Raw genomic sequence first — 15,079 nt, forward strand, 5'->3', positions numbered from 1 at the left:
TCTCTTCACCCCTTTGGAATCCCCACAAATTTCTTTATAATCGTAATCTATGCCATTTGAACGGTATTTCTATAAAATTTCATCAATATATATCCATTTTCCTGAAAGTTATGAGGGAAAAATCAGATCTTGTGAATTTTCCGAAAGTCCTCTTTCCTGCCGTTCGTTTGCGCAAATTTTCATTTTCATATTCGTTCTCTACACATTTTTTTACATCAATTGGACTGGGGGTTTTTCCGTTTTGGTGACCGGGAGTTAAACTATATATTATCATGTTAATTTTACTTCAGCGATTATCCGACTCCTACCAAATATTTTCCTCGCACTTGTGTCATCGTTCTTTCTCTGTGTAGAGAACCGACGAACTGACAGAATCGTTCGCACGCCGGACAAAATACTTAACAGCATTTCGTCCGTCTTTACGTTCTGAATTCAAATTCCGCCTTTCATCCTTTCGGAGTGAATAAAATAACACCAGTTAAGTACTGAGGTTGATGTAATCGACTGATCCCCTCCATCAAGATTCCGGGCCTTGCGCCTATAGTAGAAATGGGTTGATGTAATCCACTTACCTCAATCCCTAAAATTGTTGACCTTATGCCAAAATTTCCCTATGGCTTAAAACCGATATAATCGTTATCGTGACGGATAGAATAGTGACATTTCTTCCGGTTATTTAACTCAGAATGTTAAAAAAGAGTAGAGGGTCCCACTGACGATTCTCTAACTGGATCCCATCACTTCTAAGCGCCGACCCTGACTTAATATAACCAATAATAGATTTTATAATCTAATTTTGTGTTTGTTTATATTTAAAAAAAAATATATGCATATTCAAGATGAAACTAAATGATTGTATAAATATTAACAGTAATGAGAGGAAGGGACATAAATTTGAGAGATACCACAATTAAAAGTTATCGATTGCATGTGATCTGTTTAAGCTCGTATGCAATCATCTGTAATTGTTGATTACTATATATATTGTAGTTTGCAAATATTCGCGTAAAGGGCGTTGCTCACACACAAGATCTGCATAAAGTAGGGGTAATATTGCTCACACACAATCAGAATGTGGGATCTAAGAAAATATTCTTCAGAATTTTATAGCAACTATAGATGAAGTTGAAAACGTGAGACAATCTTTACAGACTAATAACAAGTTATAATACAATTTACTCACCGAACAAAATACAACTTAAATCATTCCAGTAAAATATATTTTCTTTCAAATACTAAATAACACCAATATAAGTAATCCATTAAATACATGCTTTTGCTGGATCTGTTTCAAGAAAAAATAAACTTCACGCCTTCAAGTTTAAAGTTAAACAATTAGTTTATTTCCGAAATTATAAAGTGCACTTAAGGAAGAAATATATTTAAAGGACACAACCACCGGTTGCACCGGGCACCTTCTTAATTGCTTTACGAAATGAATTAATTATATTTAGTCACATCGTTTAATCCGTTATAATGAACTTTATTTTATTGTAATTTACTTCATGCTTCATCGATCTCCGTATGAAAAATCTAAGAGTGATCAAACCCTTGGTTAAACTTGAAATTTCTGTATTTATTATCCCTTGCTCAGCTCATCATTGCTCTCATTACTAGCGATGCTACCGAGTTTTTCTTAAAAATGTTTCTTTGGAAACCGTGTTCGAACCTCTGTGAGAGGTTTTTAAAATTCAAGTGAGTCAACGAAATTAATATTATTTTGCTTGATTGTTTGTTTTATTGTTTGGTTCCTGTTATTCGCAATGACAGGTTGTGTGGCTGAATTGTTTTTCTGGACTGTCGGAAGCAATGTTTACATACCTGATAACATCACTGGTTGCCATGTGTACCACGAAAAAGATGAGAGAGTCTCCAGAGCGGAACATCCATATTGGCATGAAAAACAAATATATACAGAAAGTCGTGATATTACTTGGAGTCTACGTAACAAGAGACCGGATAAACTTCGGGATACTTTAAAAGAAGTGGAAATTTTATTAAGCCAGTACAAATGTGTGAAGGCCAGTTGGAAAAATAAAGTTGTCCTCCAGATTATTTTAAGCAATGGATATCTAATTACGTACCTTGTTAAAGAAAATGTTGCCGATATCGAAAAAGTACTCATTGATAAATCACTTTGCGGAAAATTGAGCGGAGAATTCATTTCCGATGCTCTCCTAACCAACAGTTTTATTATTCTGTCATATCCTAATCTCGCTAAATTGGATTACGTTTACTTTCAAAAAAGAAGTAATGCGGGAGATGTCGGTAAGAAAATTGAGAAAGTGTCAGCGTTTGATCCAAAATTCGGTCATTTTCAAATCCCTGGACCGTCAACAAGACGAGTTAACAGACACTTATCTTATTGTTCTGACCGAAATTTGCTCTTGGTTTGGTGTTCTATCAATCCCAAGGATGGTTGTCCGTGGTCACCGCTGGTCAGTGATTGCGAACAGGCCAACTTGGTGTTGTTATCAATAAATGGACCTCGATTAGAAGTTATTTCTCACGTCAAAACAGAATATAACCTTCTGAATGCTACTTTGAGTAAAAAAACTCAACAAATAATTACGGTAGAGCTGGTCTCAAGTCGGTCAGAGGAAACAACTGTTGAAAGAGGGACATACGAAATCTTAAAAACAAAGTTACAACAGAGTAGGTCTATATCTATGACTCTGCCCAGTCTCTTCACTTGCCTTAGTGTCCATCCCTCAACAAACAGACTGCTATTTGGTTGTCAAGATGGAACTTTAGTGATGTTTGATGAAACTTTTATGACAATGCATTCAACCCAAGCCAGTTTAATACCGGTAAATATAAAATGGCACTCAAATGGCGCTGTTGCATTTGTTGTAAGTGCCTCTGGGAATCTTCAGTTATTTGATCTTGCTCTTAACCACCTCAACTTCCAGTTGCTTGGTGACCAGTTTTCTTCAGAGAAAGTATTAAAGACTGATATGTTTTTTAAGAAAACCATTTTCTTTCAAGACATGCAATGGAATGATTGTGACAATGATACCGAACTCTCAAAGAATTCCCAATTTCTTTTACTTATATTCAATAAAGGCCCACTGGCTGTTTTACAGTTATACTTTGGCCTTATGAGTCAAGAGGGTTTGTCTGTTCTTGAACTGATCAAAGAATACATAAAACACCAACAACTTTATGAAGCTACCAACCTGTTGTGTTCTTTACATTGGGAAAATGATGGCCCAAGTTGTTATGCAGGTATTTCAGCTATTGCTAATTACCTTTTGCGACTGCCACTCAATGCAGAAAGAGAAAGCTACCTTGAAAAGACTCTAGGTATGTTTTATTCTCCGGTGAAAACATCAATTGCTAACATATTAGAATATCGAGATCCAATATGTAGACTTGCTCGACGATTTTTCCATTTGCTTCTCAGATATTCTCGGTTTGAAAAGGCTTTCCTGCTTGCTGTCGATATAGGGAGTGAAGATCTGTTCATGGACTTACATTACACTGCTGTAGACCACAACGAAACATCATTAGCAGAAGTTTCAAAAAAGAAGGCTGAAGAAATTCAAGAGTTAGGCATAAATTCTTCAGAAGAAGAAGAAAGCTCTGAGTCAGACTACCATTCTGATTACTATCAGAATCCTTTGCAGAGCTATCATCCCAGTAACTCTGACTTTGTTGAAAAGGTGATGCACCATCCAAAAATTAAGAAATCACCCAGTCTGCAAGAACGATGTCCAAGTCGTGTCCCAAAATTAAGATTAAGACATCGTACAGAAAATACAGACAAAGAATCAACTGTTGATTATTTCCATTCCGCAACCTCTTTTCAACCTTCTGAAAACTATCATGATGCGATCGGTAAGGAATTGGTTAACGAATTAATTCAAGACTACACAGACGCTTTACTGGACAAACCTACCATTGATGTTGATGGCACTAGTCATGTTTTTACATATTTATAGTTATTTAACATTGGTCAAAATAATTAAAAACAAAACCCTTAAGCTCCGTAAGGGAACTTCTACACAGTTGCTCAACCTGCTAGAAATAGCAGCTAAATTCATTCACATCATACCCTACCATCTTAACCCTTTACCTGTCTAAAGCATTTTCATAAGTTTGCCCAAACCGTCCATGCTTGTTTCCAGACTTTTGGTAAGCATTTCTTTCATATGTCCTGAGTAAAATTGCCAATGCGAATCATATATAATGATTGGATGCCAAGGAAATACACAGGACATATAAAATTTTAAGAAAAAATGGATACATTACAAAATGTAGTCCCACATATGCAAAAAGGATGGAATGATTACACCTAGAATACCTTTGACAGTAGATTTGCTCAATCAAAGCTCACCTGGGATTAAGCAACAACAACAGCTAAAATACCTGTTTCATTACTTCAAAGTTAAGTACTATCAGAAAACAGTTATTTTCTGGCGAACCCCTGCCCCTTGCATAACAAACAGGCTCCTGCAAAGAAAACATACATTTTGTTTTTCTTCCATCTATTTCTTTATGTTTGGGAAAAATGAATATTGAGATAGAAAATATTTGATTTTGGATTCTTTAAATTCTTCTTAATCAGTGTTTGTCAACCATTTTCTTTTCCTGTGGAGCCCTTTGGTTCCTGTTTTATTCGTATAGATCCTCCTTGCCATTCGATGTTTAACAAAATCCTGTTATAGATCCTCCTAGCCATTTTGACCTACAGATTTAAAAAATAATTTTTTGTAACTAAACACTTTCAAACTTCAGACACTGGTAGAGTGTGTCATATAAAACATCTTTTACTCTTAGCATTTTTGAGAAAAGCTTATATTTAAGGAGTTATTTCACATTAAAGTTCTCATATTTCGGTAATTTCAACCAATCAATGACATGTATTCAGCTGAATAGAATTACATCAGCAGTGTATATTTCGTTTGTCAGTGCTATTTATGACAACCCTAACCCTAAAACCTTAAAACCAGTACAAACACACACGAATGATGTTATAAATAAGTGACAAACGAAAAATACACCGCCGATAGTTGTTGTTGACCAACAACGGCAGTAATTTTATTCAGCTGAATACACGTCGCTGATTGGTTGAAATTACTGAAATACAATAACTTTAACATGAAATAACTTCCAAAATATAAGCTTTTCTCAAAAACGCTAAGAGTAAAAGATATTTTATATGACACATTCTACCATTGTCTGAAGTTTGAAAGTGTTTACTTACAAAAAATCATTTTTTTAAATCTGTCGGTCAAAAGGTAAAGATCCGTTTCACAAAATCCTATTATAAAAGTATAACCAAATTTATTGCTCATGAATATTAACAAGATCTTATATGGGCCTTCAAGGGTCATGTGCACCCTGGCTGAGGACCACAGCTCTAAATAAATGGCAACATCATTTCTTTCCATTCTAATGATGCAAAGGACAAGGAAATTATTTTAAAAGAGGATAAAATTCATTAGGTGCAAGCATGGCTGTGTGGTTAAGAAGCATACTTCATGACAGTGTCGTTTCAGTTCAGTCCCAATGCATAGCACCTTGAGCGAGTAATTTGTACAATAGCCCTGGGCCAACAAATGCTTTGTGAGTAAATTTGATAGCTGGAAACTGTAGAAGCCTATTGTGTACCGTAAACCCTCGAGTATAACCCGCATTTTTTCCCCTAAATTTAAAGGTCAAAATCCCTAGTGCGTACTATATACGAGGTTAAAAATGAAAATGTCTGAGTCTCTATTTGCTGTCCAGCAATGTTTACTCAGACCCATTTTGTGATGTAGGGCGCAAAAATACCTTAAGCTAAGCCTGAAAGCAATGAAGTCATAAAAGAATCATCCATAACTTGCAATAAGCAACATTTATTAAACATTATTACTGCTATTTCTTTATTTTCTGCAAACAAAATGCACAAAAAAGCTGCACGTTTGCATTATGTTATATATACAATAATAATAAAGGACGTTACCGTATACATTTTTACAAATCAAGGACGTTATATAGACCTCCTTGGCTCAAGTTAGAGAAGGGGTGCGTATCATACACAAGGTTTAGGTTTTTCAGAGGTACAGCCCCCTAAAAATCTTCTGCGTATTATACTCAAGGGCCGACTATACTCGAGGATTTACGGTATGTGTGTGTGTGTGTTTATACATATGTATGTGTATATATGTGTTTATCCTACTCCCCCACTTGACAACCGGTGTTGTTTTGTTTATGTCCCTGTAACTTAGCAGTTCAGCAACAGAGACTGATAAAATAAGTACCAGACTAAATCTCTGAAGGCAGTGTCCTGGCTCAGCTGCAGTTTGGTATAAAAGACATTCAAATGCAACTATTCCTGTACACAGGCATAGCTAGGGGGTGCGGTAGGGGTGGTCTGTCCTGGGTGGCTCTTTTAAAGGGGCAGCACTTTTGGGTCTGCTGTAGGCTATATGTGTTTTTTTGTGGGGGCTGAGACAGCAAATGGAAGGGCCACCCTGAGCAGCACACATCCTAGTTACGCTAGTGTTCCTGTATCATATTTAATCTTTTTGTTGTTAATTAGGACACTAGTGCCTAAAACGACATAGTTTCCTGGTTGATAACATTTTTACACAGTTCTATATTTAAGAGATGAGGAATTATGTACATTATTTACATTCGACGGATATTTGTCCTCATCTTGTTTGTTGTTAACACAACGTTTCAGCTGTTAGACCCTCCAGCCTTCTTCAGGTGTCTTGGGGAAATTTCGAACCTGGGTTCTCATTCCTAAGGTATTCTTCAATGTTATTATTGTTCAGGTCACTGCTTGGAATCGAACTTAGAATCTTGGGGTTAGTAGCCCGCGCTCTTAACAACTACGCCATATGCCTGTGGGCATATAATAATAATAATAATAACATTGAAGAATACCTTAGGAATGAGAAATTTCCCCAAGCCATCTGATGAAAGCTGGAGGGTATATCAGCCGAAACATTGTGTTAACAACAAACAAGATGGGGACAAATATCCATCGAATGTAAATAATGTAAACATTTTTACATGTAAACCGCATTCTCTTTTCCATTTCCATGTTAACATACCATCCAAAGATTTCTTTGGAAATGTAAATTATATTTTTCTTTCCTTTCTTTTCACCTACATCTAATAAAAATTAAAAAGTTGTGATCTTACTGTTTTATCATCATCATTTAATGTCCATTGTCCATGCTGGCATGGGTTCAACAGTTTGACCAGGGCTGGTAAGCTGGAAGGCTGCACCAGACTCCAGCCTAATTTCCATGGTTTTCTATGGCTGGATACCCTTCCTAACACCAACCAATCTGAAATTGTAATGGGTGCCATTTGTGTGACACTGGTATCTGTCACGACTGTGATTTTGCTCGGCTTGATGGGTCTTCTTCTCAAGCACGACATAATGCCAAAGGTCTCAGTCATTGCCCCCGTGAGGCCCAAAGCTCGAAAGGAACTCAGCCACTTTGCCAAATATTGTTGCTAGATAATATTTTTATCATAACTTTTGTCTGTTTTAGCATTCTGGGAAGAAAGGGGAAAAAGTGCCCAAAACACAAAATGGAGAACAACCAAGTCAAGAACTTCTATTGAGATCTGAGTCTCAGAAGCTCTAAGGAGCAGAGACTATTGTAGAAGGAGAAAGAACAAAGTGGGGAGACTCTACCATTGCTTACAGTTTTGAGCTGCACAATATCAAGAATTTAAGTTACAGCTAAAAAGACCAATTTATTTGAAGTTACAAACACTAGTAAATGGATTATGAAACAAATATTTCTATTCATAGACTGACAACATCTGTTTCAGCCAACAAATTTGACGTTCAAGAATTTGGACCTGGAGATCTCCATTTCCAGCGACTTCGAGGGCCACCTCCCATTGGTGTCAGGCGTCAATGAAGAGCCTTCGACTACAACTCTTTTTCTCTTTTACTTGTTTCAGTCATTTGACTGCGGCCATGCTGGAGCACCGCCTTTAGTCGAGCAAATTGATCCCGGGACTTATTCTTTGTAAGCCCAGTACTTATTCTATCAGTCTCTTTTGCCAAACCGCTAAGTGACGGGGACGTAAACACACCAGCATCGGTTGTCAAGCAATGCTAGGGGGACAAACACAGACACACAAACACTATATATATACATATATACGACAGGCTTCTTTCAGTTTCTGTCTACCAAATCCACTCACAAGGCATTGGTCAGCCCGGGGCTATAGCAGAAGACACTTGCCCAAGATGCCACGCAGTGGGACTGAACCCGGAACCATGTGGTTGGTAGCAAGCTACTTACCACACAGCCACTCCTGCGCCTACAAGATGACCAAAGTTTTTTTTTTCCAAGGTCTGGGGTCTCCCGCCCCTAAGCCCTAGACCATCACCTAATCACCCTTACCCGTCTTGTTGCTTAACAACAACAACAACAGCCAACAAATTGAAGTTAGTCATATGACTTGTAAAAAATGGGAAAATTAGTACGTTCTATATGTTCTTTGTAATAAATTACTAATATGCTCATCTAAATGCAACAATATTTTCCTATTTATTACAGCAAATAATTTCAGATCAAAGATGTTGCCAACACATATGCACATTAAAGTCCCTATAGGTAAAATATTAGAGTATTTCCAATGTAGCATTCAACCCGAGACCATGGCTATGTATATCATCATCATCATCATAATAGTAATCCTTTCTACTATAGGCACAAGGCCTGAAATTTTGGAGGAGGGGGCTAGTCGATTATATCGACCCCAGTGTTTCACTGGTACTTAATTTATTGACCCCGAAAGGATGAAAGACAAAGCCAACCTTGGTGAAGTTTGAACTCAGAATGTAGTGGCAGACAAAATACCACTAAGCATTTTGCCCAGTGTGGTAATGATTCTGCCAGCTCGCCATCTTAATTATAATAATAATAATAATCATAATAATAATAATAATACTAATAATGATAGAAAAATATCAGGATCTAGCCAGCAGGGACTATGGAAGAATAAGACAATATTCCTGTGGTAATTATTACACTTGGTACAAACAGCCAGTTACCAAAGGAATAATTGTTGTCTTAGTTTTTCACAGTCTCTTCAGTGGATTTTTGTAGAAGGAAACCCTAGCAGTTGAGGGAACCCGTGGAAGAGGTAGACCCAGGAAAACCTGGGACAAAGTGGTGAAGCACGACCTTCGGACGTTAGGTCTCACCATGGAAATGACTAGAGACCGAGACCTATGGAAGTATGCTGTGCGTGAGAAGACCCGGCAAGACTAGTGAAGCCATAATCCGTGGCCCCTACCTGGGACGTAGTCAGTCCACCTGTGCATACCTTCCTTCTTGTGACACTTGTGAAGACCTGTTGAGGCAAGTGAGAATCGAATCGAATCAAATCAAATCAAATCGAACCAAATCAAAATAGATGAACATCAATGGAATTTGTATCCTTGTGGTACCAGTGCCGGTGGCACATAAGAAAACCATCCGAACGTGATCGTAGCCAGTACCGCAACGACTGGCCTCTGTGCTGAGGGCACGTAACAAACACCATCCGAGCGTGGCCGTGCGCCAGCCCCGTCTGGCACCTGTGTCGGTGGCACATAAAAAACACCATCCGAGCGTGGCTGTCTGCCAGCCTCGTCTGGCACCTGTGTCGGTGGCACATAAAATCACCCACTACACTCTCGGAGTGGTTGGCGTTAGGAAGGGCATCCAGCTGTAGAAACACTGCCAGATCTGACTGGCCTGGTGCAGCCTTCGGGCTTGCCAGACCCCAGTTGAACCGTCCAACCCATGCTAGCATGGAAAGCAGACGTTAAACGATGATGATGATGATGATGATGATGAAACTGAAAGAAGCCCATCATGTATGTATATATATATATATATATATATATATATACTAGCTGATGTACCTGCTAATTCCCAGGAAAGTGGGGGCTATCCCTTGGTTCTGTTTTCATAATTGTTTCACTAATCCAATAACAACAATACAAAGTATGTAGCCCTTAAAACAGTTTTTGTGCATCTACAGAGAATACCGAAGTGTCTTACACAGGATCTTGTTTTTAGGAATTCCGAATAAGTTATGAATACCCAAATTGTGAAGTCAGTTATGTAATAACATGAAATTAGTTACTCGATAGAAAGGTTTCCAGACATGAGTTCTACTCATGTGTCAAGTTTCATCAAAATCGATAGGATGATGTAGGAGGAGTTAGCTAACAACTCCACAAACACACCCAGACAGAATTTCCCACATATGCAGTAGATATACAGGCACAGGCAGGGCCATGTGGTAAGTAGCTTTCTTACCAGCCACATGGTTCTGGGTTTAGTCTCACTGCATGGCACCTTGGGCAAGTGTCTTCTACTGTAGCCTAGGGCCAACCAAAGCCTTGTGAGTGGATTTGGTAAGATGGAAACTGAAAGAAGCCCATCATATATGTGTGTGTGTGTCTGTGTTTGTCCCTACACCATTGCTTGACAACTGATGTTTGTGTGTTTACGTCCCTGTAACCTAGTGGTTCGGCAAAAGAGACCAATAGGTTAAGTACTAGGCTTACAAAGAACAAGTCCTGGGGTCGATTTGTTTGACTAAAGGCGGTGCTCCAGCATGATGCAGTCAAATTATTGAAACAAATAAAAGAATATATATATATATATATATATATATATATATATATATACACACATATCATCATCATCATGATTATCATCGTTTAACGTCCGTTTTCCGCGCTAGCACGGGTTGGACGGTTCGACCGGGGTCTGGGGAGCCAGGGGCTGCCCCAGGCTCCAGTCTGATCTGGCAGTGTTTCTACAGCTGGATGCCCTTCCTAACACCAACCACTCCGCGAGTGTAGTGGGTGCTTTTTATGTGCCACCTGCACAGGTGCCAGAGGGGTCTGGCATCGGCCACGATCGGTTGGTGCCTTTTTATGTACCACCGGCACAGAAGCCAGTCAAGGTGGCACTGGCATCGGCCACGTTTGGATGGTGCTTTTTATGTGCCACCGGCACAGAAGCCAGTCGGGGCGGTGCTGGCATCGGCCACATTCGGATGGTGCTTTATATGTGCCACCGGCACAGAAGCCAGCAGAGGCTGTACTGGCAACGGTCACGTTCGGATGGTGCTTTTTATGTGTCACCGGCACAGAAGCCAGTGGAGGCTGCACTGGCAATGGTCACGTTCGGATGGTGCTTTTTATGTGTCCCCGGCACAGGTATCACAGCTACTGTTTCCATTGATATTTGGTTCGATGTTCACGTGCCACCGGCACAGAAGCCATTCGAGGCGGGGTTGGCATCGGTCACGTTCAGATGGTGCTTTTTATGTGCCACCGGCACAGAAGCCAGTGGAGGCTGCACTGGCAACGGTCACGTTCGGATGGTGCTTTTTATGTGCCACCGGCACAGAAGCCAGTGGAGGCTGCACTGGCAACGGTCACGTTCGGATGGTGCTTTTTATGTGTCCCCGGCACAGGTATCACAGCTACTGTTTCCATTGATATTTGGTTCGATGTTCATGTACATGCACTTGACTCAACAGGTCTCCTCAAGCACAGCGAGATGTTCCAGAATCCCACATATATATAAATAAGAAAATGGAGAAACAAATTCATTTCGATCATCAACTTACGGATAGCATTTATGTAATTAGTATTTGGGTACTTTACCAGCAGTATATTGGATAACTGATATCCCATAGTGGGTTACTTTCATAACCCCTATCTTACTTTGTACTATATATATATATATATATATACTAGCAGTATCGCCCAGCGTTGCTCGGGTTTGTAAGGGAAATAACTATATAAGCATTTTTAGAGAGTTACTTCCCTTATATAACCCGAGCAAAAATTATTAAAAATGCCGAAAAATGATGGTAAATTTTTTTAAATCGTAGACTCATCGTAGACGCACGCTAATAACCAGAAGGGCTCGATATGAATCATGACTATAAGATACCCGCTTTTGGTTAAACTGCACCGCAAAATGTGGGAGTAGTTAGGAATCTAAATCGGAGTAGACAGACACACACACAACATTAGTTTTATATATATAAATGTTCAATTTCTAAGGAAAGATACTGAGGAACAGTTACAGGGTAGCCAAATGTGACATAAACATCTAAGAAATTAGTAATGACACTTGCATTGGGGATAATTCTAAGGAGAAACATATGTCGGTGATATGGCGATAGAAATGATTTAAATAACATCTTGTGCATTTGTCTCCATTTTCCCTTATCCTTAAGTATATAGATCATGGCACTCTGTCGGTTACGATGATGAGGTTTCCAGTTGATACAATCAATGGAACAGCCTGCTTGGGAAATTAACATGCAAGTGGCTGAGCACTCCACAGACACGTGTACCCTTAATGTACTTCTCAGAGAGATTCAGTGTGACAAGGCTAGCCCTTTATAATACAGGTACAACAGAAACAGGAAAAAAGAGTGAGAGAAAGTTGTGGTGAAAGAGTACACCACCTCCTGCCGGAGCCTCATGGAGCTTTAGGTGTTTCCGCTCAACACAACATCCAGTCTGGGAATTGAAACCGCAATCCTACGACCGTGAGTCCTCTGCCCTAACCACTGGGCCATTGCACCTCCACTTGCGCAGGAGTGGCTGTGTGGTAAGTAGCTTGTTTACCAACCACATGGTTCCGGGTTCAGTCCCACTGCATGGCACCTTGGGCAAGTGTCTTTTACTATAGCCTCGGGCTGACCACAGCCTTGTGAATAGATTTGGTAGACAGAAACTGAAAGAAGCCCGTCGTATATGTATATATATGTATATGTTTGTGTGTCTGTGTTTGTCCCCCGACATTACCTGACAACCGATGTTGGTGTGTTTATGTCCCTGTAAACTAGCAGTTCGATAAAAGGGACCGATAGAATAAGTACTAGGCTTACAAAAAATATGTCCTGGGGTTGATTTCCTCGACTAAAAGGCGGTGCTCCAGCATGGCCGCAGTCAAATGACTGAAACAGGTAAAAGGGTAAAAGAGTATAATCAAAGAAAGTCATAATTGTCAATAAATTATTAATTACAAAATTCTTTCACTTTCATTCATTTTGTCTTTTTGTCTAAATATTTATGAAAATGAAAGCTCACTGATCACTTATTTCATTCATCTCTTCTACCACAGGAGTTAATTCACTGTTTCTAATACACTCAAGACTATAAAACAGACAGGATATTTCCCTTATCTATTTGTATATGAAAAATACTGTTTGATAATAGCATCTTGGTTTAGAGAGAAATGTTCTTTTGTGAAGGAGACATTTTCCCAATCAAATTCGATGACTGGCATCCATGCTAGTGGGGTGCAAAGAGCACCATATGATTGTGATCATTGATAGAGCGGCTAACCGGCTTCCATGCCAGTGGCTCATAAAAGGCACCATTCGAGTGTGATCGTTACCAGCGTCGCCTTACTGGCACTTGTTCCCGTGCTAGTAGGGTGCCAAGAGCACCATCCAAGCGTGATCGTTGCCAGAGCGGCTAACTGGCTTCCATGCTGGTGGCATGTAAAAGGTCACCATTCAAGGGTGATCGTTACCAGCTTCGCCTTACTGGCATCTGTGCTGGTGGCACGTGTAAAAGATTTGAGCGAGGCCGTTGCCAGTACCGCCTGAGTGGTCCCTGTGCTGGTGGCACGTAAAAAGCACCCACTGCACTCTTGGAGTGGTTGGCATTAGGAAGGGCATCCAGCTGTAGAAACTCTGCCAGATCAAGATTGGAGCCTGTTGCAGCTGTCCGGTTCGCCAGTCCTGAGTCAAACTGTCCAACTCATGCTAGCATGGAAAGCGGACATTAAATGATGATGATGATGTTTGATATTAGCATCTTGGTTTAGAGAGAAATGTTCTCTTGTGAAGGAGAGAGACATTTTCCCAAACTATTGAAAATTAAAGTTCCAACTGAATTATAAAAAGAAAAGAGAGAAAAAAAGCCATCCTACAATTAGATTTAGGTGCAGGCATGGCTGTGTGATAAGAAAGTTGCTTCCCAACCACATGGTTTTGGGTTCAGTTCCACTGCAGGGCACCTTCGGCAGTTGTCTTCTATTATTGCCCTGGATTGCTTTATGAATGGATTTGGTTGGCAGTAACTGAAAGAAGCTCATTATGTATGTGTGTCTGTTCCATTATTGGTGTTGGTTTGTTTGCATCCCTGTAACCTAGAAGTTCAGCAAAAAAAAACAACAAAAAAATTGATAATATAACCAGACAAAAAAACTACTTGTTTGATTTGTTTGACCAAAGTGGTGCTCCAATATGACCTCAGTCCAATGACTGATAAAAATAAAAATTAATTATAAATATTTCAAATAGAAAGGAAAGATTTATTATCTTGGGTATTGAAAGAAAAATATAATAAAAAAAAAAACAAAATCAGGTATTTGGTGGAGTTTTTCAAAAGCTGTCTTTCAAGGTCCTACACCACATGAGAAAGGGGAAAAAATAGTTTTTTTGCCTTTATTCCTGTATTTCATAGAAAGGAAATTATAATTCTCAAAGATTTCTTTTTATGAAAAATTCCCTTTTTTTTAAAATAGCCTATATTCTTATCCCTCATGTTCCTTACCCTTTTCCATTCCCATGAGGTTTGGGACTTTGCAAGACAATCATTAAAAAAAAAAGAAAAGAAAAATTCTGCTAGAAATTCTAAGATGTTTTTCCCCAAGATTTTCAGAATTCCTATGAGGCATGGGACTTCAAAAGATAGTCATTTGAAAAAAACTCTGAAGAAATCCAAAGATGTTTTTCCCCAAGAATTCCCATGAATTCCCCACCTCCTCCTCCTCAAAAAAAACCCAAACCAAAAAAATAACAGAAGAAATTCTGAGATGGTTTTCCCCCCCCCGATAGATTTCTGACAGAAATTCCAATATGTTTTCCTCAAAACTCACCCATGTGGTATGAGATTTCGAAAGATAGTCATTGCCCGCCCACAAGACACAAAATAAAAAAAAAAAAAAAAAAAGAAACAGAAAAGAAGAGAAAAATTCCAAAAGAAATCCGAATAGTATTTTTGCCATTAATAATTGAAAAAAAAATCAAAAAAAAAAAGAATCCCATCTCCAAGCGAATCTACCGAGTT

General features: G+C 39.1%; 1 protein-coding gene across 1 annotated transcript; it reads left to right on the forward strand.

Moving 5' to 3' along the window:
* The first annotated feature begins 1,409 nt into the window (after window positions 1–1,409).
* On the forward strand, window positions 1,410–4,561 carry LOC115214314 (WD repeat-containing and planar cell polarity effector protein fritz homolog). The gene has a single exon (XM_029783488.2). It carries the CDS (start codon window positions 1,764–1,766, stop codon window positions 3,942–3,944), a length of 2,181 nt encoding a protein of 726 aa, XP_029639348.1. The 5' UTR covers window positions 1,410–1,763; the 3' UTR covers window positions 3,945–4,561.
* The last annotated feature ends 10,518 nt before the right edge of the window (window positions 4,562–15,079 follow it).

This window comes from Octopus sinensis, linkage group LG7 (assembly GCF_006345805.1).
Source record: "Octopus sinensis linkage group LG7, ASM634580v1, whole genome shotgun sequence".
Lineage (NCBI taxonomy): Eukaryota > Metazoa > Mollusca > Cephalopoda > Octopoda > Octopodidae > Octopus > Octopus sinensis.